Below are 27818 nucleotides of genomic sequence, written 5' to 3'. Positions count from 1 at the left end.
CCTAGACAATATCCTTATCATGAATCAATGCCCTGTATGACTTGGGCCTGACAGCGATAGGAGATTTATTTGAAGACAATGCCCTGTTGTCTTTTGAGACTTTGAGAGACCGGTATGACTTGCCCCGGGTGGACTATCTGATCCATTCGGCTCTAATATCGGCCATACAAAAATACTGGGGGGAGGGGCTCTCTGAGTCAAACACCTCCATGGTCTGCCAATACATAGTACTGGCGGCAGGCACAATAAAGGCAGTTACGTGTTTATATCGTCGAATGACACAGGAGAGACTTGTCCCTCTAGTGGTCTTGAAACAGAAATGGGAGGAGGATTTGGGTGGTGAGATATCTGAGAAGGAATGGGCTGAATTGGAAATGCACTAGGAACGCTAGATTTCAGCTGGTCTAATTTTTCATACTACACAGGGCATACCTGACTCCAGCAAAAACAACAAATACTTTAAAGTGACCACGGCACAGTGCCCCGACGTGCCAAAGAAGGAGCAGATTTTAGGCATATGCTCTGGGACTGTACCAATCTAATGACGTACTGGGAGGATGTACTAGAACTGCTTAGGGATATTACTGAGAGGCATATTGACCTGGCACCGGGCACTTGTTTGGTTCACTGGTTCACTCACACCTCCAAAACTAAGGTAACCAGCACGTTCCTTGACCTGGGGCTTGTTTTAGCTAAACAGGAGATTTCAGCACACTGGAAGGCAAAGAGGGGCCCGAGCTTTCAAAGGTGGAGGGCAGTTTTTATTAGATGGGTGGAGTGCGAGGGTACTGCTAGACTGCAAGCAGCAAGCCACTCACATAGCGGAAAAACACTAAAGGCTGCAAGAGCCTGGGAAGAGCTTACATTATTGCTGAAAACATCAGAGCTAGACTCTGATGATGACTCCACTGCGAGCGAACTGAATGTCACTACGTGAAGGCCACCCAAGTACAATACACAAGAGGAAGCTGAGACATTACCTGTAATTATACAATGTTTACCATAGACCTTACAGCTATCCATAGGACTGTGTAAACATGTTGTAGTTGATAGCCCTGATGTAACTAGATACTGCTGTTATTGGATCTGCATGGCTTATGTGCCATGTCTGGAGGGAGAGGGAGGGAAGGGGGGGGATCTTATGGGTGGGGGAGGACAGGATTGAGTTGGTATTAATCTATATATGTTCCACTACTGTTATTGACTTGATCAATGTCACATCTGTGCAGATATAAATGTCCAGCTCTACTATTGGAACTGCTATGGAATATCATGTACTAATGATTTGTAACGATATATATTGCAGCAGTCCGGACATATATAGCATACTAAAAATGTGACCTTACCTTACTGCCGAGTTAATGCTTGTGGAACCTTATATCTTGTATATGGTAAATGCTACTCTTGTTAAAATGAATTTAAAAAAATAAAATAAACAAGCATTGGCATAGCCAATAGGTCTTGCCTTTGGGACCTTCTAAGTGTTTAGCCATGCAACAGTTGCATAACTAAATACTTATAAGGTCCCAAAAGCGAGACCTATTGGCTATGCAAAGCGGCCGCGAAAGTGAAAGCAATCGCGGTAAAACGTGGCACGCGCGCCCGCGCACATGCATTGTAGCTCTAGGCTGGCCTGGTAGCACTTTTGGGAGCCCTCTCAATAAGTCTCGCCAGACCAGCGCATGCGCTGGGTCAGGAGAGACCTAAAAATGAATCAATGCCCAGTATGTCCAGCTGAGCACTTGCAGATAATATTGACCTGCTGGAATGTCTCGAGTTTGTGGTCAACGAGAAGAAGTCTTCCTCCTCCCCATCCCAATCTCTGCAGTTCCTGGGGTTCATAATAGACTCTATCAAAGCTACCCTCTGTCTCCCATCTCACAAACTGACCTAGATAAAAGAAAAGCTCAGGACAACACTGTCGAGACCATTGATATCACTGCGTCAGTTAACATGAATCGTGGGGCTACTCTCATCCTCATACAGGCCATCTTCCCAGGCCCCCTTGACTATCAGGCGTTCCAATGCCTGAAGATTTCCCATCTTCAGCGGGGTCTTATATATTCCCAATCTCGTCCCCTCTCAGCGGAGGCGAAAGATGGGGCTGCAGTGGTGGTTTTCCCATATGGAAGCCTGTAATGGCCGAGCAATCTTTGGCTCCCATCCTGACCTCGTGATAGTATTGGATGCAAGCAGATCGGGTTGGGGAGCACGATGCGGAGAATACTCAATAGGTGGAAAATGGTCTTCCACAGAACAGGCCCACTACATAAACTGTCTTGAACTAATGGCAGGTTCTTTTGCAGTAATATGCTAGACCAAAGGCAAGGTTAAATGTTGTGTCTTCTCAATAGGGACAATGTGGTGGTGGTTCGCTATGTCAACCACCTGGGGGAACAAGGTTAAAAACCCTTTTGGATCTGGCTCTGAACATTTTGGAATTATTGTCTGGCCAACCAGATCTCGGTATCAGCAGAACATCTTCCAGGGAGGTCCAATTAAGTGGCAGATTGGCATTCCCGCAACTGGAAGGGTGTCAGTCTGTGGAAACTACCCCTGCGACTGTTTCAGCAGATCTAGGACAGGTTGGGCCCTTTGTCCATAGATGTGTTTGCTTCTTGGCTGGATTTCCAACTGGATAGATATTGCAGTTGGCGACTGGACCCCAACTTGCAGTCAACCAATGCGTTTCTCCAGGATTGGAACATGGAGATGGGGTATGCGTTTCGATCCATTTGTGATGATAATTAGATAAGCCACACAAGTTTGGAGACAGTGGGTGGATCTGGCGGTGATCACTGTGATCTGGAGGTCTCAAGTCTGGTTTCCAGCCCTGATGGAACTTTCTTGGGATTTTCCAATCCCTCTACTCCTAGTTCTGGATCTCCTCCGGGATCCCCAAGGGAATCCTCATCACCTGGTCCTAGTGGGTTCTCTTTATCTCATGGCCTGGAGAATTACCAGGACAGCTGAAAAGTCCCAGTCATTTCACGAGAGGCTGCCTCTTTACTCGCCAAAGCCTAGGCAGATAGCCCAAATAAATTATATCGTTCTGCCTGGTCTAATTTGATCCCTTGGGCAGGATGTTGTCCACGTCTTGAATTTCCTGGTGGCTCTGGCCTACAGGTCAATCAATATATTTCAATCGGCTATTTCAGTGGGCCATCTGCTGATAGACAGACATCCAGTTGGGGAACACCTTTTGGTCTGCAAACTCCTGTGGGGTGTTAGGTTATCTGTTCTACCTGAACCCAGATATTCCATGTTGTGGGACGTAAACAAGGTTTTAGGCCTTTTCATGTCGTGGCCCTCAAATAAATACTTGTCGAGGAAACAAATGTTGTCAAAGTTAGCCACCTTATTGTGCCTGATCTCCTGCTGAAGAGTCTCAGAAGTGCAGGCTCTGGATGTAACGGGTAGGGTGAAACCCCCAGAAGGGGTAATTTTTCATTTTGCTTGAAGAACAAAAACTAATTTGAAGATTGTGTCAAACCCAGCATTTCCGAATGTTCCAAAACTATGTGCTGTTAAGGCAATAAAGATGTATGAGACTATGACAGAGGACCTTCACCCTCAAGGAGATAGACAGTTGTTGATTGCTCTCACTAAACCACATAAAGCAATTTCTTCCCCTGCTATTGCCAGATGGGCCAGATGGACTATGCAAGAGGCTGGTATGGATATTTCCCGGTTCGGGGCTCATTCGGTGAGAGGGACCATGGAATTTAAAGCCTTTTCTTTGAGAGCTAGATTATAGGACGTACTCGGTGCAGCAGATTGGGAATCAGATTCTACTTTTAAAAGATGCTACTTTATACCAGTCTCAAATCTGGCAACTTTAGAGGTGGAAATGTTTTAAACTAGCCTAATCCTCACCTCCCGGTCCTGACATAGAATGAAAAATGCCCTAGCTATCGTAGCAGAAAGTTTCAATTCTATTAAGGACATGGTGTGAGGATTAGCCCACCCATTTTCCCAACAAGGTTAGCATACCCACCAACGAGATATGAGAGTCCAATATGCTTTGGCTCATTTAAAGCCATGTAAATTATGCATATTATAATTTATTATGGTTTGTTCATCTTGTTAGACATGTTTAAGTTGATATTTCCATATTGCTGGTTGATATTTGAATCCTTGTCACCTGAAAACAGAAAACCTTACACTATGTTTGTTTTTCTCATGAACGAAACGAAAGAGGAGGATAGAGAGTCTCCAGTGAATGTTATATGGATGTGCAGCATCCTGATTGGATGGACTATTTTGTTTCTTTGCCAAGATCGTAAGGGAAATGTGGTTTACTGTTAAATCTCCATGAAGTTAATGGCTACTGGTGAATACAAGTGGAGAAAGTAAAGCCTAATCTTTGCCTCCGTGTCCTTAAAAGAACTGAAACTTTCTGTTTCGATAGTTAGGAAATGTATCTTCTGCTTTGTCACAGCACAGCATACAGAATGCATACCACTTCATCCATTGGCTCTCTTGTGATGGAGCGGGTAGTGCAAAATGTTGTATACCTCCTCTATTCTGCATGAAAATACTAATTATATAATCTATTAACTTCTTCTTTGATAGCTTTATTTCGGTCAGATGACCATAAAAGCACAGGTAAAATATATACAAGCATAAAATACATAAATAATTCAGAATTAAAGATAAAAAGTTATTAAACAGCAGTTATCAAAGTGAAAACGATCAAGAGAAGAATATACATATTCAATCTCTGGTGAGAGGTAAAAACATTTATAGGGGTCCTAACGTCTTTAAGATCCGGTTGCGCGTGTGCCAAACATTGGTCAAAAATTTTGCTAGTGCGAAAACAATTGGGCCAGAGAGATCAGTTTTTAAGATTCTGTACATTGGTGCGTATTCCCTACAACCCATATTCCTTATCAACGGGAGGAGCCAGTATTTTCGTGCTATTTTATAGGCAGGGCAGAAGAAAACCACGTGCAAATCAGTTTCTTCCATGGCGTCACAAGCCGGACACTGCTTTAGGGTGGGACCCGATGACCAGGTACTTGTTAAAAATCTGAACGGCAATGTGCCGTATCTCCATTGGAGAAACAGCTTCCTGGTGAGTACGGGGGAGATGGGATCCAGCACCCTCTCCAGTCTGTAGACATCCTTGCTCTGCATGAACACAGAAGCTAGGGACCCTTCTGCCTGGGTAGCTTGAGTCCTGTCTAGTTTATATTCATGGTAAACCTTAGCCAGGGACCTTTTGGATATTTTCGGTGCGGCTCTCGCCGGGTCATTCCATAGGTCGGGGAGCCCTATTCCCACACAAATGGCTTGGATGTTTTTGACCCAGGGAATACTGAGCGCCATTGGTTCTTTCAAAAGTTCAGCCAATTCCGCCCTATATTCTACGAGATCAGTACTGCTCCACAGCCTACGCCAGAGTGCTAGAGGTCTCAGGCTTATTTCGTCAGCTAATGGTCGTAGGCCCAGATCTAGCCTCAGGGGGAGGAGCGGAGTACTGGGAGGGAGTGCGGCTATCTGTCTAATAAACTTGTTTTCCACCAATGACAGACTCTTAGAAGACGTGTGGCCCCAAATTTCCGCCCCATACATTATTGCTCCCCGAGCCTGTGCTTTATATATCTGGATCAATGCCCCCAATGGACGATATGATGAACCATTCATCATACGAGCAATACCCCCAGTGATCTGCGTGAGTTTGAGGCTTGCCCTGCTCTGGTGGGATCCCCAAGTCATGGTCTCGTTGATAGTCACACCAAGGTATTCAAAGGTAGTCACTCTCTCCAGCCGTCCAGCTCCCAATTGCGGATTTGGGCGGAGTTTTTGCCTCGGGTTCAGAACCATATATTTGGTTTTTGCCGCATTAATTTCGAGCCCCCTATCGTTACAGAAGGCCACGAAGGAGTCAAGAATCCTCTGAATACCCATGGGGGTTTTGGATAGCAGCAGGGTGTCGTCCGCAAACATAATTGCGGGCACCCTGCTGCCATTCAATTTCGGGGCGTCAGTGTATTCAGTGGCATTCAAATGGGCGATTACCCCGTTGACAAAGAGGCAGAACAGGGTCGGTGCCAATACACAGCCCTGCCTTACCCCCCTGTCAACGGGGAATCTATCGGTCAGTTCCCCCGCCCTCCCACACCTCACTCGGGCATAGTTATTGTGATGCAATCTCTGTAAGATCAAGAGGATGTCCGGGGGGACGCCCATCTCTGCCAAGATGCTCCAAAGTTTCCCCCTGGGCACCAAATCAAAAGCGGCCCGTAGGTCCACAAAAATTGTGTACAAACTACCGCCCTCGATTGTCGCTACCCGCCAGTAGACCAGATTCAATCTAAAAACCTGGTCCACTGTGGATACCCCCCTCCTGAATCCCGCCTGGTAGGGGCTAAGGGCTCCCACCTCCTCAATCCAGTCCTGTAGCCTATTCAACATCACCCTCCCAAACAGCTTCTGCGTCACGTCTATCAAGCTGATTGGTCTATAGTTGGCTGGGAGGAGAGGTGAGCCCTTTTTAAAGATGGGGACCACCTCAGCCCCCAGCCAAGTGCTAGGGATCTCCATACCACCGATAACTCCATTGAAGAGGGCGGTAAGATAAGGGGCCCATACAACAGGTTCCTGCTTAAACATATCCCCTGGTAGTCCGTCCAGTCCCGGCGCCTTTCCAGGGGCAAGTCCTGAAATGGCAGCAATCACTTCACCGAGCGTTATCAGCTCCCCTTGATAGTCCGGGAGGCCTACCGCTTCAGCAACAGGGGATTCTTCCGAGTCAGGGCTATATAGAGTCTGAAAGTGGGCCTGCCATACCCCAGGAGCAATATTGGGCTCTAGTGCCGATTTTAAGTTCCCCGATCCCCCATTCACAATCCTCCAGAACAACCGATGGTCTTGGGTTGCTAGTGCCTTAGTGAGTTTTTCCCACTGTTCTTCCTCCCATTCTGCCTTAGCATGGGCAGTGAGTTTCTTATATACTCGCCTGCTTTGTTTTAGAGTATCCCCACCAAGACCCTCCTTGATTAGTTTGAGGAGCTCTGTTTTTGCCCTTCTACAGGCCAGGTTGTACCATAGTGTTTTTCCTGGACGCCCCCCTTTTGCCTCTCGCGGGCTACAAGTGAGATGGGGTGCCGCAGCTTTTATAAGTTCCTCATGGGCTTTGAATAATTTACCCTGGGAGTCTTTATTGTATGGTTCGGCGTCCAAGCAACCCACAGTTTCCAAAATGGGAATTATCCCATCATAGAGCCTAGGGAGTTTATTCTTGCTCGTGGCCAAGTGCTCCCACCTGATCCTTCTGCGGTTGTTGTCAAGGAGAAGTACAGGGGTATTTTCTACCACATTATTCAGAGGAGCTTGGGGGCCGGGATGGACAAGGTCGAGCTCAAGTGCATTATGGTCACTATCAGACCTTTCCATCACCCTGAAGTCCTGGATTGTCGGCCACTTCACTATTTGAGCCAAGACATAATCCAGGCGGGACTCTCTTCCCAGCCTGTTGAAGGTGGTTTTACTGGGTATGTCAGATTTTATTCGCCCATTACAAGCTCTGAGTCCAAACTTCAGGGTGAGGGCTGTGATTTGCACCGCTAAAGGGGTCCACGCCTTTGGAGGTGGGGCTTCCACCATAGGGACTGCCCATTTAACTTCTTCATCAGATGATAACCCATCCAATAGACCAGGGAGTGGCTCAAAGTGAGAATTAAAATCCCCTCCCACAACATAATATGAGTCACTCGATAGGTCAGTTAGAAAATTGGAGAGTTCATCTATGGTCGGCGATTCCTTTACATTCCCCATTGGCCTGGAATAAATGTTAATAAACATCAGTTTAACTTGGTTGGGCCATAATAGAGAAATTGCAAGGATGTCCTCAGAGTTGGTCGGCATCCGAGTTGCCACACAACCCAGATGGGATGCAACCCAAGTCGTGAGCCCTCCTGACGGCCGGCCTTTGCCCTCCCATCTCGCTGGAATGGAGAATGACATGTAGCCTTGATGGCCATGTTCCTCTCTGGCCCAAGTCTCCTGGAACATACATATGTCCCCCGACTCGATGTAATTTGCCCAGTCCGAGTCCTCCAGTTTGTTAGCGAGGCCAGCGATATTCCAACAGATTAGCCTCAAAAATCCAGTGGTGTTAGGTGCCGGACCAGGAGAATTAAGAAATGAAATTCCGGGCTCCACTGAAATCGGGGGTTCTAACGTACTACTAACAGTGGGGGCCGGTAAATCAAAAGGTCCATTGTAGACATTCTCCACCAGTGATGGGTTGATCGGAGTTCCAAAGGCATTGGGAACATTATGGGCCAATAAATTGTCCAAGACCGCCAGATTGTTCAGTGGCCCATGCAATTTAACAGCAGTCAAGGTAGGTAGCTTGGGGGAACTGCAAACACCGCAATCCAAAGCCATTGGCTTGTGACTAGAAAGTCAATCAACCCCATCCAAACTGTTCAGGCAATTAAAGCGATTAAAATGGAAGTAGGGCCTGTCCTGCACTTGAAAACTTGGACGATGTACATGATCCTTTTGTCTATGTCTCTGTTCCACCCTCACCCACTCATCTTGTGTCGGAGTGTAATGTATATGGGTAGGGGGGAAAAAAAAGGATACTGGCATGGTCTGGATAGTAGAATCCAGTGACCTATTTATTCCTTTGCAAATGTGCCGCACAGTGCCCGGGTCCTTAAAGCTTGTCAGGATACAGTCCCCTATAATTGATTTCCTAGTTTTACCTAACCAGGGGACCCTTCTTACCATAATAATCTCATTATTAAAATGAGACGGTAAGGGTCGATTCCAATTTAGCCATTTAATGACCTTGTATTTTAGTGATTGGTAATCTTCGTTCTCCCCTAGTCTTAAGCGGGGGACGCCTGCTAGGACCACCGTTAGACTATTAGCCTCTGGCGGCAAGTCTGGTCTCCGTGGACTTGGAGCCGGCCGACCCGGGGAAGGTAGAGGGATACCACCAACTTCTAGGTTGCCATCAATAGTCCCCGAATGGGAACTTTGGGGGGCAGAGTGCATTGTCTGTATGGGCCTATTAGATGCATTGCAGCGCGGTGCCTGGTCTAAGACAGCCATTAATGGTTGCAAAGGAGGGGCAGTAGTCGCACTCTGGGGGGAAACTTTGTTATTGCCCTTCGTACTTCCTTTTTTAGTAAGGTTTCCTGCGGGGGGATAAGGTCCCGTGTTATTGGATTGCTTACTAACTAAGGTGTTCAGATTAGTAAGAGATGTTTCCAATGAAGTGAGCCTGCTCTCCACTTTTATCAAACTATCGCTAATGGGCTGCAGAAGAGAACGCAGTAGCGATTCTAGGCTCCCTATAGATGTAAAAGGGTTAAGTGTGTCAGCCACTGAGACGTTTGGGATAGTAGCTCTAATGGGACTAGGGGCCTTTGAGAGAGGAGCAGTAGGGACGGTCTTATTATCCCTCCCAGGTTGGGGTACAAGTGTGTGTTTTTTGCCAAAATCTAGATGTGACGGTTTGGCTTTCCCCCTGCCCCCCATTGACTTTTTACTGCGTTTACTCGGTGGGGGCCTGTGCAACTCTACCTCAACTCTTTGTTTAGGCTTGCTTTTCTTAGCTGCCTGCGGAGGTGGGGTTTGAGTAACCAGGTTGACAGGGGTAGTAGAAGTCCCAGAAGGGGTTGTATCTAGATGTTTTCCAGGGGCCAACTCAGGGGAAGTGGGGATGTCCCGCAATAAGAGAGGGAAGTCCTCAGGGGTCAGAGGTTTTAGACTAAGTGGGGGCGTGCCATCCTCTTGGGTAATGGGATACGGGATGATTTCTGGTAGGGGCGTATTCTTCATGGAATCAATGGAGCGCCGCCGCTCGGCCCTGCGTTTCTCCAAAGAGTTTTCCTTACCTACATCTTCTTTGGTAGGTTTGAAGTACTTGTCCAACGTCCCTGCGTTGCAGCCCCCTTCCCTGGCAGTAAATTTGCAAAGTCCTGGTGAGGGCATCCTCCTGGGCTGGTTGTGTTTCAGAAGAAAGAGGTATGGCCCGGCCCGGCCTCCTTTGGCCCCTGACGGCCACAGACGGCCCGCCCTTTGCCCGGGCTTAGCCCGGCACCGCCCGCGCGCGTCCCGCGACGCGGAGGGATGAACCTTCACTTAAGCGCCTCCGGGCGCGAAGATTGCAGGCAGCTGATGAAACGCTGAGCCCTCTGGGAGCTGTAGTCTCCCCCTGCGACGGCCGCGCGATGTCGACCAGCGGCTGCAGGGGAGACACACAGCTTCAGGCAACCAGGGGCGAAGTGGCAGAAGAGGGAATACCCAACGTACTTCCTTCGTGACAAGAGCGGCGGCTGGATAGAGACCCGCTCCACCGAGGGATGAACCTTCACTTAAGCGCCTCCGGGCGCGAAGATTGCAGGCAGCTGATGAAACGCTGAGCCCTCTGGGAGCTGTAGTCTCCCCCTGCGACGGCCGCGCGATGTCGACCAGCGGCTGCAGGGGAGACACACAGCTTCAGGCAACCAGGGGTGAAGTGGCAGAAGAGGGAATACCCAACGTACTTCCTTCGTGACAAGAGCGGCGGCAAGTCCCGGGGTCGTCAGATCAGGGGATTAGCCCGGCCCGGCCTCATCCACGACGAGCCTCTGTGTGCCCCTCCCCTCGCCAACAGGATCCAAGGGAGCAAGCAAAAAGTGCTTCGTGCAATACTCCAGGGGCAGGGATTGATGTAAAAGTGCTTGGTGCTCAATAAAGTTCAGTTTTGTCAAAGGCGCATCTATTAACTATAATATTATTAAACGAGTTTGCATGTATATTAATGTTAGACCTGGCATCATTGGCATGAGTCCCTCCTCCATTTTTTTCTGGTGACCTCCTCTGTTTACGATGTTTTTGCTGGAATATTGCTTTGGGCACTGTGCCACTGCTGATCAGTGCCACAGTGCAAGTGCTCCCTATGTTAAATTAATACATTGATTGGTGTTACCATGATTGGCTTGGTTGACTTACTGTTCAGACCCTAGTCTAGTGCACCGCGTGTGCCAAGGGCATGTAAGTTAACTGCTGCTGGTGGGCTTGCAGCACTGGTTGTGCCACCCACAGAAGCAGCTTATAAAATGTGTCCCAGGCCTGCCATCGCAGAGCCTGCGTGCAGTCCCTGACTGCCATGTCGACTTGGCAAGGAAACCTACTTGCCAGTCTCTAAAACCTTCACTTTGCCACATTGCAGACACCTCCATGGTAGGCCCTAGGGCTGGGTGCATTGTTGGTAAAAGGTAGGTCATGCCCTGTTGTGTGTGGCATGACCTAATAGGGAATTACAGCCATTTTCATTTTTCACTATTGAAGGGCTACCTGCCTCCCATAGGCCAGAATGGGCAGACGGATTATTAACTCCATTATTATCTATCTGACCCAGGGAGCATGGTAGCAGGTCGAGTTTAGTGTCCCTGAACTCAGAATTTAATAACACACCCTTTAGGATGGATGGTTTTTAAATTCTGTGTTTGAAAATAGCCCTTTTAGAAAGTGGCTATTTTCTTGTCCAACTATCCACCGGTCTCTGCTGGTTTGGTGTGTGTGTCAGGGCGGGGCTGGGTGGCTCCAGAGGTCTGAATGAGTCAGTATGGGGTGAATGAGGCATCTACACTTAGAGTGGGGGAAGAGTAGTCCCTGATAGCCTGCCCTGCCTGACACAATGCTGGCTCAACCTCCTGCCGGGCGACTGATAGCCCTGCTCCTGCCAGTGACAATACTGGCTCCACCTCCTGCTGGGCGGCTGATGACCCTGCCCTGCTCAATGAATATGCCAGGTGCCTCGGCCTGGCAACACCCACAACAAACCTAGGATGGGGGGAATTTCCCTGCTTGGACAAAGGGAACAAAGCAGAAAAGGGGTATAAAAAAAGGACCCCTGAACCAAAGAACTTAGATCACTTCTGACAAGAAAACCTCTACCAAGGACAAGAAGCCTGCTGATCCAAGGACTTGCCTCCCCCTTCTGCCAGTGTGCTGTTTGCTGGGGGGAACCTGAAGCTGCTTCTTTATTTTTGCCAAGGGACAAGGAGAGAGGAACTTGGTGTGTACTCTCAAGCTTGCAAGAAAATCTCCAAGGGCTGGAAGAGTGCCAGCCTCCTGTTGAAGTCACAGGGCCAAATGACTTCACCCTCTACTGAATTGCTGGTAGCTGGAAAGTGTTATTTCCAGTGCACAGGGAAAATCTGCAGTCTCGACGTCGCCGACGCCGCCGAATCCAACTCGACATCGTGAGTAACGGCTCCAGTGTTCCGAGCCTTCGACGCCGGCCGCCGGGCCGGATGGACGCCAGTAGCGACGCCAGTGAGTAGTGAGTTCGGCTCCAGCTCCAAGTGACCGCGTCTTGACGCCGGTATCGACGCCAGTGAGTAGTGAGTTCGGCTCCAGCTCCAAGCGACCCCGTCTCGACGCCGCTGCTGATCGCATCGACGCGACATGTCCGGCGCTTGAATCACTCATCCCTCCTGTGTGTGCAGACCAGTGTGGAAGTAACGTGTGAGTGTTGGTGTTATGGGCCCCACCAATGACTGCATGTGTGAATGAGCTAGTGTGATGTTGGGTCTGTGATGCAGGGAGGATATTGGTACGGGTTGTTTCCCCGTTACCCGATTTTGCGCTGGATCACTTGCCCCGCAAGTGACAGCATAATGCCTGATCACATGTGCAAGGCTAACTAAAGAAAGTGCACTTTGGTGTCTGGCTGCTGGTCCTTTCCATTATTTTTCATATTTTTGCCATTTGTGCTAGGTAATAAGGGAGTTGCAATGTGAACTGTTAATTTCTACCTTAACATTAATTATTAGATGCTAACTGATATAAGGCCTGGATGAACCATAACATCCTGTATCAGATTTGGTTAACAAAAAGTGAATAACTGAGAGACATGTACGATCCCTCTGATTGTATATCAATAAATAGTTTGAAGGAAAAGGTGAACTTGGCACTCTATAGCTGTGGTATAATTTAATGCTGCAAGAGATACATTTCGGCTTTTTTTCACTCCTGAACCAGAGTGGTTAAAATAATCATAATAGTTTGTCAAAATGTAACACTTAGGGCCTGATTCTGATGCGGTTAGGAATGCATTCCCACCTAGGGCCCGATTACGATGCGGTTAGGAAGGCCTCCTAACAGCATTTGCTCCTTCCACATCGGATCGGGAACGTGTCTTCCCTACCGAGGGCCCAATTACCATGCGGTTAGGAACATATGCTCCCATTGAAGTCAATGGCAGTCCAACTAAATCATATCTGGAAGCATCCGGATGCATCGTACTCGGTCGGTTGGACTCTCCCGATCCGAGTGTGTCGGAAACCATTTCCAAACCAATTCAGTCGGGAAGCTTTCCAAACCGCATCAGAATCGGGTCCTAATTGTATTTTGATTAAGCTCCCCAGCAGTTGGGAAGGCTGTTCCTAAGATGGTCACCTAAAAATCTAGACAGAGTGTGTTGTTTTTTGTGAAATCTTCAATTGTGAGGTCAGACATTCTTGTCTACACAAAATAGGCAATATTGAAGAGGTCATTTTTTTGAGTCAGGTTTGCCCTTGAATGCTGAGAAATATATACAATAAATGCATTTTATGTGCTTCAGTGAAAACAAGTTTTGCTTTGTGCTTAGAATCTATACGTGAGATAAAAGACTGAGACCCTCATTATGATGTTGGGCAGACGTTGCAGAATCGGGTCCGACTGACTGCATTATCTGGATGCGACCACACATGGTGCGGTCGCACAGACCCATATCTCTATGGGAGCTTGTGCTGCGGCAGTAAACCGGATGGAGCTTGGGTGCTTTGTTAATCTCTGCACCGCCTGCAGACACCTGACTGTGCCTGCCACGCGGTGCAGGGATTAACGGGGGACACCATAGGTGCCCTTCAGGCTTACAATCGAAGGCCACTGTGGCAAGGGGGTCCTGCTAGGGGCCCCCAAAGTCACTTCCCGACAGGCTTTTCATGTAGGAAAGCCCGGAATCTAAAGCATGTTGGAAATCGTCATAATAATGCCGTACACAGGGCCTGACTGGGAAGAGAAACCGGGCCTGGCAAACTGCTCGGCCAGCGCCCCTGGGGTGGCCGGGGTGGTGCGGCCAAGATGTTTGCTAGGGCTGTTTTCAGCTGATTTTTTTACAGGGGGCCAATATTGCTGACCTTCGGTAACAAAAACGGTCCCCAGGGGCCCAAAAACGGCCCCCACCCTACCGGCCCACCGGGGAAACGCCTGGTGCCCGCAACAGCCAGTCTGGCTCTGGCCATACATAGGGGATAATGAGCAGCCTCCGACTGGCCGGCTGGCTCCTTGATCCCGTCAGAAGCCAGTCGTCCAACCGGCCGGTTTCAAACCTAGCGGCCTTCAACGTAATAAGGCTGTCGGATTCAAAACCAATGATGTAAGTCGGAAAGACTCAGACCATCGTAATCAATCCGAGTGTGATGATTCATTGTACTTTTAGGATGTATAATAGTCCTCTGAATGTCTCATGGGCTGAATTTTTAGCACTCACTTGTAGGCTGAATGAGACACCATATAGCCAATGGCATGACAGTGAGACAGAAACACTGTACACCCAGGGGACCACTGCATGTTTTCACTAAAGTTTTTCAAAGTGGAAAACTTTTTTTTAAAGTTGCCCTGGTTCACATGGATTTTTAGCGAGATAAATTGTTCTCCAAACCTCTGCAATTAAGTAATTTGTGAAGGGACATACTAGTACGTAGTTCAGTTTGCAAATGAAATGGCATTTGCAAAAAGTTGGGGTGCAACTTGTGACCACTTTTGTAAATGTAGTCTTTGTACATTAGATCCTAAATAAATCCCTTATTGTGGTGAGAAAGCTAAACTACTCCTGAAACAGAGCGCTTGCATCCACCTCTCACTCAGCCAATGATAAAGTCTGTAATTCCACATAGTACACTCTGATGTATTCCAGTTATTATATTTCCAAAACACTTAATATGCATGAATATTGCGAGGCATTCACGAATCCAGAACTAAAAACAAGAAAGAGATGCTTGTAATGGATATAAAGTCCTGCAGATTCCTTACCTTACCCCATTCCAGACTGGATCAAGAAATTTCTGCATAGCCATTTTCAATCACTGGGAAGATGTGTTAGTGCTCATAGTGGACAACTATTTATTTTAGCACTACCAAAAATGGGTTGTCAACCATCATATGAGGCACCATGCACACTTGTGATGCTAATTGCTTATATCTGCACCTCCATAAAACGCAGCATGAATTTTATATGTTGTTATATATATTTCCTATAAATGTAAGAAATTCTCAGACTTACCTTAAACCTTCTGTATAGCTGTTCTTTCCATTTTTCAACCAAACAATTTTCAAGAAGCATCAACCTGAAATTGAAAATAATAGTCACAAATATTGTCCTAAAGGGCATGCAGAGTACGAATGTGAATGATTATTAATGGAGAAAACATTTTATTTTGTTGCATAAGAGACTACACTTGTATTTGTTTGTAATCACAGGTGGTGGCCATCTTTGAATGAATTTTCATTAAAAGAAAAAACAATATTCCAATATGGTCACCACTGAAGGAAGCACAATTTAAGTATTAAAACATGTAACTGTGCAATTCAGAAAAAAACAACAAATGGTTAAAATCAGGTCCTGGAAAGAAGGGTCGGTACGCATATAAGTTAAACCCTCTGTGGTGCTCACACACAGAAGCGCCACTAGGCAGAACAACATTGAAAGTGAGACTTCATTCCTCCTCTGCCTCTGGCTGCCCTGCACACTGAAATGAAAAATAGAAAATCGTGGACCAGGGCATAACTGTCCCTGCTGCACCACAAGTCAGACATTAATTCCTGACTCGCACAGCAATTTGAATCACGCCATATAACACTCTTCTTCACAAGCGCCCACATCAACCGAATGAGCTAAAACCCTGTTTCGGACCAACATAAAAACTGTATAGTGCTGTTGGGAAAGGACCACTGATGAAGGACATAAGCGCTGCATGACTTGCTAATCAAGAAAAAGGGAGGAAGATTCCTACAAAGCTGTCCATCAGAAAAGGTGTATGTATTTTAAGAAGACACATGTTTTGTTCCTATATGGGTATTGCGTTGATTTCAAAATGGATTTGCAAGGTAGAGAAGAGCGAGTGAAGGGAACTATATTTTGCACTGAAAGATTAACAGAGTCTGTGTTCAACCACCAAATAAAGCAAATTTGCCTTTTAGCAAGCAGATTATGCACCGACATTCTTTACATTTTATAAATAACTCTTCATTGAATTTTTCGAGGAACAAATTTAGCATAAGTACATTCGTAAAAAGTAGTGCATCAAATTATCTCATGAAAAGGAAATGTGGTATCTATGGAAAATGGCGCTGTGAAGAAAAAAGTGTACCAGTTGCTGAAGCATACAACCTAGTGTGTAGCATTAAGTTAGAAATAAGTGCGGATATATGCCAGAATTATTCACTATTTGGTCACCATGCAAGATGGGAAATAATTCTTTATTAAAAAAAAGTCATTGAATAACACTCCTACTATACCATGGAAATCCAATAATTATGTAAAGAATACAAAAATATAGCCATGTTTTGACATATGTATCCCCATATGGAACTCTTCTGCTACTCCAATCACTCCTAAATGAAGCACAGCAATCTAAGCTATCTCAGAACCCCAAACTGCCGGCCGCATTAGAAAGAAGTAGCATAAATGAGAATCATAAAGCTGAAAGTTATAGTCATTTTTGTCCTTCTCTGACAAACCATTACTAAAGGTTGGTATGATATTGACTCCTGCTATACAATGAACTACAGGTGGAGAACTTGTAAACTCTTCAGTAAAACAAGCTACTGTCAGTCCAAAATGCAACAGTGCCTACTATAATGCTGGCAATTCATACAATATTGGTATCAGTATTGAATTTGAGGAGTAACATGATTGGTAACTGTCTTGTAAACACATCTTAAATATAGTAAGAAACAAGAGAATGTGAGATGAAAGCACAAGGAGAGGTTGGAATGTTGAAACATTACATGTGAACAGTTTTGCCCAAGAAAAAACACATGCTTAGTATAGGTCGATTATTCCATAATGTCTGGTTGACATCTCTTTTGCAAATAATGGAGAGCATCAAAGCTATTGCTGTAAATTAAAATTTTAAAAGCTACACAACCTTAGATGTAAAATCACATAGCTAAACATGGACAATATAAATGTATTACCTTCTTTAGCAATAATAAAGGTGAGGGCTATGAAAAGCACCTAATCATCGTATTAGTGGGTGAAATACATAAACAAAGGAGCGGTATCTAGAATTCCTGAAATTCTCTCAGTTTTCAAGATTTTGCAAAGGATGATGAAGCCACAGAAAGTGACAAGATTATCATAAGATGAATCATAAGGGGCGCAGAAGAAGTATACCAATGACTCTAAATTATCAAATTTGAGGAAGAAGCTTTGAATACACCGATTAAAATACAGTGTGTCAGAAATTGGGTTACTGACTGAGGGGGTATAACTCTACTCAAGCAGTAACTTTGTCAGTGTGAAGTCACAAGTAAACCCTAAATTAGCCTGTGCTCACCCCTCTGATAGCTTGGCACAGACCAGTCAGGGTTAGCTCAGAAGCAAAGTGTAAAGTATTTGTGCAACACTTCAAACAGTATCAAAGTGAACACACACCATATAAACTCTGCTACACCAGTTTATAACGATTGAGTGAATTTTAATTAAGAAAACAAGACCAAAATGGCAATAATCCAATCAGTAGAACCGCAGATATGCAATTTCAAAGATTTAGGTGAAAACAACGACAAAAAGTACAAAGCGCCAACTGTGAATATCTGATCTCACCAGACCAGGACAATGTCACAAGTTCAGGCCAACCATGATGTAGCATTGACCAGCAAGAGAGGCCCAGTTAGGCCCACTGAACAAGAGTACTTTATATCCTTGTTGTAGAGTGTTGAAAAGTCCTGCGTTGAGGATGTGTTGCTCTGTCCAGGCAATGTGTTGGGTCCGAGAAGCTGCAAGACTGCAATGCAAGGTCCTACTTGGTCGTTGGGGATTCTGTCGACCAGGGCTTGTCATGTGAAGTGAAGCATCAAGGATGCGTTACGCAGACGAGGCGATGCATTGTTTCTGATGAGCTGCGGGCCTGAGATGCAAGACCCTGTGTCATCAAGGATCCAGTTGACGAGGGCTTGCAATGTGGAGTATGGCGTCAAGAATGCGTTGCGCAGCGGAGGAGATGCATCGGTTAATGGAGCATTTCGGTAGCGCTGCAGAGTCATGGCACCAACAAGTCCATGCAGTAGAAGCTATGGGTCAGTTCTGCTCAGGGTTGTGCCATGCAGAAAAGGAGATGTGTGGGTTCTGCTGGATCCACAGATGGGCTGGCAGACCTCTTTACGCCCACTTCCACGGGTCCAGGACTGAGGTGGCACCACTTGGCAAGGTAGGACTCACAGTTGCAGAGTTCAGGTGCTAGTTACAAGACTCTTGGCGCTTGGACTCACTCAGGGGGTACAGGTTGCAAGTCCAGTCCTTCTCACTCATCAGGAGGGCAGAACAGCAGAGCAGGCAGTAATTCAGAGTAGCAGTCCCGTACAGTGGCAGCCCTTGCAGCAGTACTTCATCCTGGCAGAGTATTCCACAGGTCCAGAAGTGTAATGAAGTGGTGGTGTCTGAGGTCCAATATTTATACCTTGTGCCTCCTTTGATGTGGGAGAAGCTTCAAGAGGTTTCCCTTTGAAGTGCACAGGTTTCCTGCCTCTCCTGCCCTGGCTCCAGACTAACTACAGGGGTATGCAATCCTTAGTGTGAAGACAGGACGCAGCTAATTCGGGCGTAAGTGGGGCTGTGCCTAGCTTCAACCTCCCATCCTGCCAGATATGGCCCATCCAGGCACACACTGAGCTCTCTATTGTGTGTGGCTGTCTAGGAGGAATACACAAACACCAACTGCCAACTACACCCAGTCATGTGACCCAGAGACAGGATGCAAGTACTAAATGCTGAGGTATAAAAAGAGGGCAACCCAATAAACCCTTGTGAACATGGCTGCAGACTATTGTGGAAGGTAACAAGCTAACAAGAGAATCAATTCAGTAAACACAATCTTATCTATCTTCAATTTTCAGTTATCTGTCCCAACCGGTCACAGTATTGAATCAAACATGGGTTAATTAAACCCATGAAAATAACGAAAATCAACTAAAGACAAGAAAACAAGTGCATACTAGTGAGGAGATATAAAAAAAAATTGTATTCAATAGATGACATTTCTTAAAGGTACAGGTCTTAAGGTTCCATATCAACATTAATCTTGCAAAACAGATTAATAGCTGCAAAGCCCACCTAAATTATTATCTGTCCTTCACATATGATGAATCAGTGTGATGATGTGGATTAGGAAGTTGTTATTGGCTAGAGTGGGACTTGGCATCAAGGTTTTGGTCTCAAATGTAAAGAGTCCGCAAGACCTTCCTCACAACAATCTAATTAAAGAAATTGTAACGAAGACTCCATAAGAACTAAACTGTATTCAAACGGAATGCATGGAGCTGAAAATAGCAGTATGCACCACGATCTAAGTTAAGCATTACACGTGATATCATAGTTCAAGAGCACCAAGTGCCGGGTTATCAAATTCAAGATCGGTGTTTAACTCACAAGCTTGTTTTTTTTTTAAATACTCGTTATCGTTATATATAATTGTATGTTATCCTAAACCAGACTAAGATGGCCACCAAAGATAAATTAGGAAGATGCAGAGGTATCCCACTGGGCCTCAAGGAATATGACTGCCCCACTATAATGTTCAAGTTTTTTTTAATTGGTCAGACGCCAAATCATATTCATACGGAAGCAATTTTTCATGCGCCATTTCACTCGAACTATGCGCAGGAGATGCCGCATGCATTGATTTACTCTGCTAAGGTAAGGATACTTTGTCTCCATAGTACTTTTGTTTTAGCCACTGTTTCTTTACAGAGTGATGCAGTAAGTAGTTCTTGATTATATCGTTTTTTGCAACATTTTCGGCTTGATTTATATGCTGAATGGCTCAACCTATAACAATCTATAAGTTTAGGTAAGCTCCTTTTTTTTACCTTAATTTTGTCTTGTGGGTTTCAAATAATTCTGGGACAATGATTCAATCAATCAATCAATCAATCAATCAATCAATAAATCAATCAATCAATCAGGGGTTTATATAACGTAACTACTCACTGTGAGGGTCTCAAGGTGCAGGGGGTGCTGCTGATCTGTCTGGGCGCAGGTTTTCAGTCAAAGAGCCAGGTGTTGAGATTTTCCTGAATTGAGTCAGCAACAGGGATTGCCTGCGGTGGAGAGGCAGGGTGTTCCAGCTCTTGGAGGCGAGGTGGGAGAAAGATCTACCTTCGGTTTTGGTCTTGTGGATCCATGGGATGGTGGCCAGGGCCAGTTGGGGGGAGCGAAGGTGTCTGGTGGGAACTTGGAATGAGAGTATTTCTTGGTTCACGGACTGACTTCAATTTCTTGTTATTGCTAACCATAAGAATCCTTTATTTACTCTATGAAGTCAGTTCATTTGGTGCTCTTGGAGTACATTAGTTTTCCTTAAAAGTACATATCGGGATTTTTAAGAGTGTCCTAGAGCACTTTCACTGTTTCCCTGTTCCCCTTCTTTCCTTTCGCTCTGTCCCTATCCCTCCATCCCCTCGCCCCCTATTTTTTATTTTAAATATTTTATAAAGGGCGAAAATGACTCTTGCGGGTATCAGAGTGCTGTACAAAGTGCCTCTCCCCCTCTTCTCCCATTCCCCCTGTTCTGTAGCAGCATTTGGCACTCGCGCATTTTGACATCATAGTGATATTTAGTTTAGATTCTGGCGCGTACTGCTATTTTTAACTCCATGCATCTGTTTGAATACATTTTAGTTCTTATGGGGTCTTCGTTACAATTCCTTTTTGATTGTCCTGAGGATGGTCTCGCAGACTCTGTACATTGAGACAGAAACACAGATCCCAAGTCCAACTCTATTCAATGACAATCTCTGGATCCACATCATCACATTGATTAATCATGTGCGAAGGATTGATAAAAATTTAAATGGACTTTATAGAGATTAATCTTTGATGTGTATAATCCCTGGATTGTGTATTGCAAGATTAATTGGAATCTTAAAACATGTACTCTTAAGAAATTTCATCTATTGAATACATTTTGTTTCTTAACACTTATACAGTATGCGCTTGTTTTCTTGTAATGAATTGATTTTTTTTCTTTTGGTGAGATCACTATTTTTATGAATTTAATTAACCCGTGTTGGATTTGATATTGTGATCTATGGGGACAGATACCCGAAGACTGAACATAGATAAGATTGTGTTTACTGAATTGTATCCCTTGTTAGTCCGTATGCTCCAAACTTTCAAAATGTGGCATTTTCAAAGTTCTAATCAAAAATGCGAATTCTCCATGAAATAGGATTTTTAATTACAATTCCAAAGGCACCAAACCTGTTACCAATTAGAAATTACAGCTTGTTAAAGGTAATAAGGTAACTACAATGTTATCCTATGGGAGAGGTAGACCTTACAACAAATGTAAGAGTTTTCAACTCGCAGGACAAGTAAAACTACAAAGTACATGTCCTACTTTTTAAATACACTGCAGCCTGGCCCCTGAGCTGTTTGGGACCTACTTTAGCGATGGCTTTTATGTATTAAAAAGGAAGGTTTGGGCCTTGACAAAGGTTTATTTTGCCAGGTAGGAATGACAGCTCATAACTGCACACACAGGCTGCAATGGCAGCCCTGAAACATGTTTGAAGGGCTACTTAGGAGGGTGCTACAACCAGTGCTGAAGTCCCACTAGTAGCATTTAATTTACAGGCCCTGGGTACACATAGTATCACTTTACTAGGGACTTTTAAGTAAATTAAATATGCCAATTGGGGATAAACCAATGTTACCATGTTTTAAGGAGTGAGCACATGCACTTGAGCACTGGTTAGAGTTCGTTAAGTGCCTAGAGTCCTAAGACCAGGAAAACGAGATCAGCAAAAATGGAGGAGGATGGCAAAAGGTTTAGGGAAAGATCACCCTAAGGCTCACAGGTCTAACACAGTGGAAGTTCAGTGGCTCACATTAAAAACTCTTGCAACAAAATATAGAGGTTTAGATTAACAACATGTGACCTATTTGGAAGAAAGGTTCTAATAAGCAATATATCCAAATAAGGAAAAAAAGGAGTAATAGGAAATGTTTCCTGGTAAAAGAAAAGAAGCAAATGGGGACTAGTTTATATAAAACTGAAGCTTAAATATTCTATTAGATAAAAGGAGGCATCCTAAATAACCCTTTATGCAACAATTAAAAAATGACTATCTCAAAACCTTACCACAGAAACAAGATTAAAATCCTCAAGAATAAGTCTTGGGTGCTCCTATAAATGTCCAGATGGCTAGAGCACAGTTATTATTATCCAGAGATCAGTTAAGGGCACTCTGACTTATGGTGGGGACCAACAGAAAATAGGTGGCCAGTTGCAAGTGCACAAGGAGGTGCCAAAAGGTCCAGGTGCCTCCATCTATCTCTGTTTCTATCAGTTGCAGCAAATATTTTGCAGTGGTTGAGCACCATTGGGGACTGTGGAAAACCACAACTATCCAGGGTGACATTAGTAGCATTGTCTATTTGTCAGCATGTTTACTCTGTGTAAACTTTGAAAAACTGAAGGGTTAAACCATGGTTTACACAGTTTCAAAATCAGCAGAATCTCTTCTAGTGGAGAGGGACCCCATACTGGGAATGTGAAGACTGACTGTCTCTTGGTTCCCTCCCCTCCCCCGTTGTAGAGAAAGGGTTGGTATTAGCACCCTATGGGCCCATGATGGATTGGGGATCATGAAAGCTTCACCTTCCCCGTACTGGAACATAAAGAGCAGCACCTCCAACCACTTGTTCTTACTTTTCCTGGGAAGCTGTGCTGAGGCTACCTCATGTTACTTGGCCAGTTTCAGCCTACCAAGCTGCCCTCATTCAGATCCAGCTATACAGTTGAGCTTTCTTCATGGGGACCAAATCAGTTTTCCTGGAAGGTGCAGTCCACCTCCTCTTGAAGGCAGCTATGTTTTCCTTTTTTTCTTAGGTCTAGCTGCAAGGGAACTGTCTACCCTTGACCAAGGATGTAGATCCACTAAGACACCCTACCTTCCCTGAAGGAATTGAGAACTCAAATGCCTCACCAGAGAAAAAAGGGGGAAACGGAGAAGGGAAAGAGAAGACAGGAGTGCTTCCTTGGAAGAGGCTATGTCAGGAATACAGTCATATATTAGCCTCCCTGTATGCAGATTACACCTTGTGGAAGATGGAAGTATTCTAAATTAGTAAGGTATAGGCCAAAAGGTCAAATGCACAAGATTTTCTAAATAGGGGCTGGTTCAGAGCATAGGGGCGATTAGCTAACCATGATTCAGGGCGGCTGGATGTAATGAGACCACAAGACCAGACGTCAATCAGGATACGAGAGCTCAGAAGGAGCACCCCCACAATGAATCCTCTACCCAGGGACAAGAACACCCTCCTAGATACAAAGGAAAATTACACCTGTCATTTTATTTAACTTCAGTCGAGGACTGCCCAACCAGCAGATTATTTGGCGAGAGGCACCACGGAGAAGCGAAGAGTACCTGTTTCTAATGGCACCCATTCATGCAGGATTCTTTCTCGGGGATCATAGTGGGGCCAAACATTTGCCAACTTTTTAGCATTTAAGGAAAATAAGTGGATGTGGAAACTTGATACAGTTAATTGTGGTCCGAATTGAATTGTACAATGGTGCGCTATTGCTGTACGATAAAAGGCTCAAAATTGCTCCGATAATACAACTGTTTTTGAGATCTGTTTCCCCATTAATAAAAAATGTTGATTATATGTGTATTTTGTAAAATTGGTATGGTATGTATTTTTTACAGTGGTAGAAAATACTTGATAAATTATAATCATAAATATTGCATTGCAGCCATTATCATCGCCTTATATTAGCTTAAGAAGGTGGCTTATTTAGAAGATATGCTGACATCATCACTGGTGTTTTAACTATAATTATTGTCCAAATTATCTTGTGATAATTAAGTGAACTGTTTGGAATTACTTGGTTATGAACAAACATGTAGAACTATGTGTAACTGCACAATATGGCGTGAGCTTCCTCTTACATCCTTAATAAACGTAAGGTGCAGTATTTTAAAGGAATGGGTGTATATATAGCTCACAAACAGCCTACCACTTTTTGGAATACGGAAAAAGGCGTTTGTTAATATGATGAATGTTTTGCATAGCACTTAAATAACCAGCATGGTATATTAACCCCTTCTCGTCATGAGGCACAGTGGAGCTGTGCTCATGACGAGCTGGGCTCGTCATAACGGTCGCGCTCCACTCATGCGCGATTGATTCCCCGCCTGTGTGGGAGAATCAATCAGTGGGCGGAGTCGTGACGAGCTCAGCTCGTCATGAGCACAGCTCCACTGTGCCTCATGACGAGCTGGGCTCGTCACAAGCACAGCGCCGCCGCCGCCCCCCGCGCCGCGGGGGAATTATCCCCGCAAGGAAAGGGGTTAAGGAAGTTGCACTCAGACAGAACACTTCTATAGGAGTTGAATGGACTTGCAACAACCTGATGTGGTAGCCGTTAGTTTAGGCTATTCCATTATGATAATTTACATTCTAGACACAGTCTATGTGGACACATGGTGGTAATTAGGTCTTGAATCACTAGGCATTCAGCAATCCTGGAACAGTACAAAAGCTATTTGCTTCCCAGAGTGCTAGTTTGGTTGATGGGAGCAGCCAGCTGCATGTGGTCATGAAACACAGTTTTCATAGTTTGGTTTTGAATTCTTTAGTGAGCGCTGCGCTGTAGTTCCAAATGCAGGGGCATTCCTTCCTGGGGGTGTAACACCCCTGATAAATACATTCTTTTATTGGCAGTTAGGTCTGGGGACCCTGAGTTGGGTCTGCTTTGGCTGAGTTGTTTTTTCATGTTATCCTGATTTGACTATGTGTTTTTAACATGTTTATTTTTTGGATCAGGAACGTATATATCTTTGGGTCCAGATTCACAAAGATTTAGCGTTGCGGTGGTATCACTTGTTTGAGGCAAGCCAAAAATAAAATCCTTTTTAAGAAAAAGTAACACAACACAGCTCATTCCATTGCATTCCATGGGTTGTGCTAGGGATTCACGTGCATACACCCAAGGATTTTGACGCAAACCCATATTTACATAGGGCCAAATTTACAGATTTTGTGTCTGGGTTGCATCACTTTTTTGACACAGCTCAAGGCAAAATCCTTTTTGGTATTTACAAAACTACACAACTATTGATTTGTGTGACTTTGTAAGAAAAAGTAATGCAGCGCATTGCGCTGCCTTGAGTTACTTTGCGTCAGGTAGGCATTCCATGGACCTTAATTCAAACCTGTAAATACAAAGAGTTGTAGACATGGGTTTGTGCCAAATTGGTGATCCTGCCTGAGGCATTATTTCCTCTTTACATGTGTGCTGAATTCTGTAACACACATACAAACATGAAAAAGTCTCAAAGGATAGTTCTGTGCAGGAAGGTACCACTTCCTGTTAAAAAAAACTATCCTTACGAAAACACCCTTGCACTGTGACACAAGGTGCCTGCTTTGATGCAGCAGCACACAGAGAGAATTGCACAATTTCTTTGATGATATGACGCTATTCTGTTCCATTCAGGTGACGCATTGCAGCAACTTTGCTTGGTGCTCTGCATTGCTCCTTACCAAACAAGCATTTGCAATGCACTAGGTCTCGCATTAATTAAGTTTGAGCTATTGGCATTGCGAAATCTTGCAACACCAATTGCAACCAAAGTCTATAAATTGTAGGCCAAAAAAATGTGTATTTATTTTTGTAGCAATGGTGGCATGCTGCGCTTTAGTAGAATATGTTGAAAAGTAAAGTGTGCCATACTAGGATTGCTACAATAGTTAATTGTGTACGCGCTAACAATTGATGTGTGCCTTGATGGCTGGTGGTGTGTGTGTCGGTAGAAATTGTGCACTGATGGCTGGTGGTGTGTGTGCCTGGTGGAAGTGTGCACTGCCGGCTGTTGGTGTGTGTGCCTGGTGGAAGCGTGCACTGCCGGCTGGTGGTGTGTGTGCCTTGTGAAAGCGTGCACTGGCGGCTAGTGGTATGTGCCTGGTGGAAGCGAGCACTGAGTGTGGTTGGGTGTGGTTGTGGGTGTGTGTGTGTGTGTGTGGTTGGTTGTGTGTGTGTGGTTGTGTGTGTTTGGTTGTGTGTGTGTGGTTGTGTGTGTTTGGTTGTGTGTGGTTGTGTGCTTGTGTGTTTGTGTGTGTGGTTGTGTGTGTGTTTGTGTTACGGGGCAGCAAAGGGGACAGAAGGAGAAAGGCACAGAATCACGGGGGCAGTGAAGGGGACAAAAGGAGAAAAAGGCACAGAATCACGGGGGCAGCGAAGGGGACAGAAGAAAAAAAGGCACAGAATCACGTGGATTGCAAATGCTTGTTCTCTTTTGCTTTCAATCCTTATCCATCCACTGTGGTTTCAACATAAATACTGACCTTGCCTTAGGAGGAAGGATTGCGATAAAATCAGATTGCACTGCCATCAGCTCATAGATGAAATATCTGACCTTCTAGCCAGCAAGGGGAAGCACAGCCAGAGTGAGGTGAGGCCAATGCCATGCCCTAGTAACACGACTTACTAGATCTGCCCTTTAACCATAGCCACTTTATAACACTGCTTGTCCACTGATTAGCATAATGCCCCATCCACCCAGGAGGGTGCCCTAACAATAAAAGGGCAAGGACAATGGGTGCCAGTCATCTGCCCTGAAAACGTGGCAAAATAGACCTGAACTCGACAATCCCAAGCCAGGATCCCCTTAGCTACCCTATTCATCATGGTTGCACAAATTCTATAAACTCTAAAAATTCCTTTCGGGGAGTGAGTAGGCAAAAACTAGAGGTGTGTTATCAGCGCCCAGCACCTTCAATGTATTCTACTTTTATATAATAATGTCTGAGCCTCTCTTGCGTTTTTGGAAGGGAGTTAGTGTGGAAGGGGCTCTTTCCTGCATCTTGAGTGGCACTCAACCGGATCTTCAGTGGTGGGCTGTGAAGAAGTACTGGACCCGTTGCCGAGCTAACAATGGTTTGGGAGAGGCACACGTTGCAGAATGGGGTACAGTATGGATGTAAAACCTGCCATATTTACCTGCTAATGAGTAAAAGAAGAAGCTGTGAGAATAGACTCACCCCTCTTATACCTATCTGAGTAGTGTATGGTGTAGGAAGTGGCACTCCCCCTGCTGCCATACTCTGAGAGGGGATATGGTGGGAGTGGTATTCACGCTACACTCTCAACTAGTGAGTGGAGATTGGTTTGTCAATGGCACCTGCCCGTCAGATGAGTGGGAAATTATGAGGAGGCGGCAGTCAGTTGCTCTCCTGAATTTGTTGAGACCGGCACCACACTAATGTTAAGGTCACAAGAAATATCAGAATTCTGTCGGGGTGGGGGAGGTGGTAGGTGTTGTCCATTCTTTCTGAAGAACTACATTGAAAACACCACAAGCTTCTCCTGAAAAGGTACACTTTCATGTGCATCACACACAGCAATCGCACAATATACAAGGTGCCATATGCTCACAGACACATGCTATTGCTGTATATATTCCATGTACATGCATGTTGCGGTCCACAAGAAAACGGATTAAGAAGAAGAAATATCCAAGCCTTGCAAGTTTGAGTAGCCTTGGAAAAATCCACTACCCTTAGGCAGGTGCACTAATGC

General features: G+C 45.1%; 1 protein-coding gene across 1 annotated transcript in view; it reads right to left on the bottom strand.

Moving 5' to 3' along the window:
• The window catches only part of SFRP4 (secreted frizzled related protein 4), a 189720-nt gene that overhangs the window by 28609 nt on the left and 133293 nt on the right, over positions 1-27818 (bottom strand). The window contains exon 5 of the mRNA XM_085607458.1: positions 15284-15347. Within this exon, the coding sequence (XP_085463584.1) occupies positions 15284-15347 (64 nt within the window). The remainder of the gene's footprint in view (positions 1-15283; positions 15348-27818) is intronic.

Source organism: Triturus cristatus, chromosome 5_2 (assembly GCF_964204655.1).
Source record: "Triturus cristatus chromosome 5_2, aTriCri1.1, whole genome shotgun sequence".
Classification (NCBI taxonomy): Eukaryota; Metazoa; Chordata; class Amphibia; order Caudata; family Salamandridae; genus Triturus; species Triturus cristatus.
This window is presented reverse-complemented; position numbering and strand designations above follow the sequence as displayed.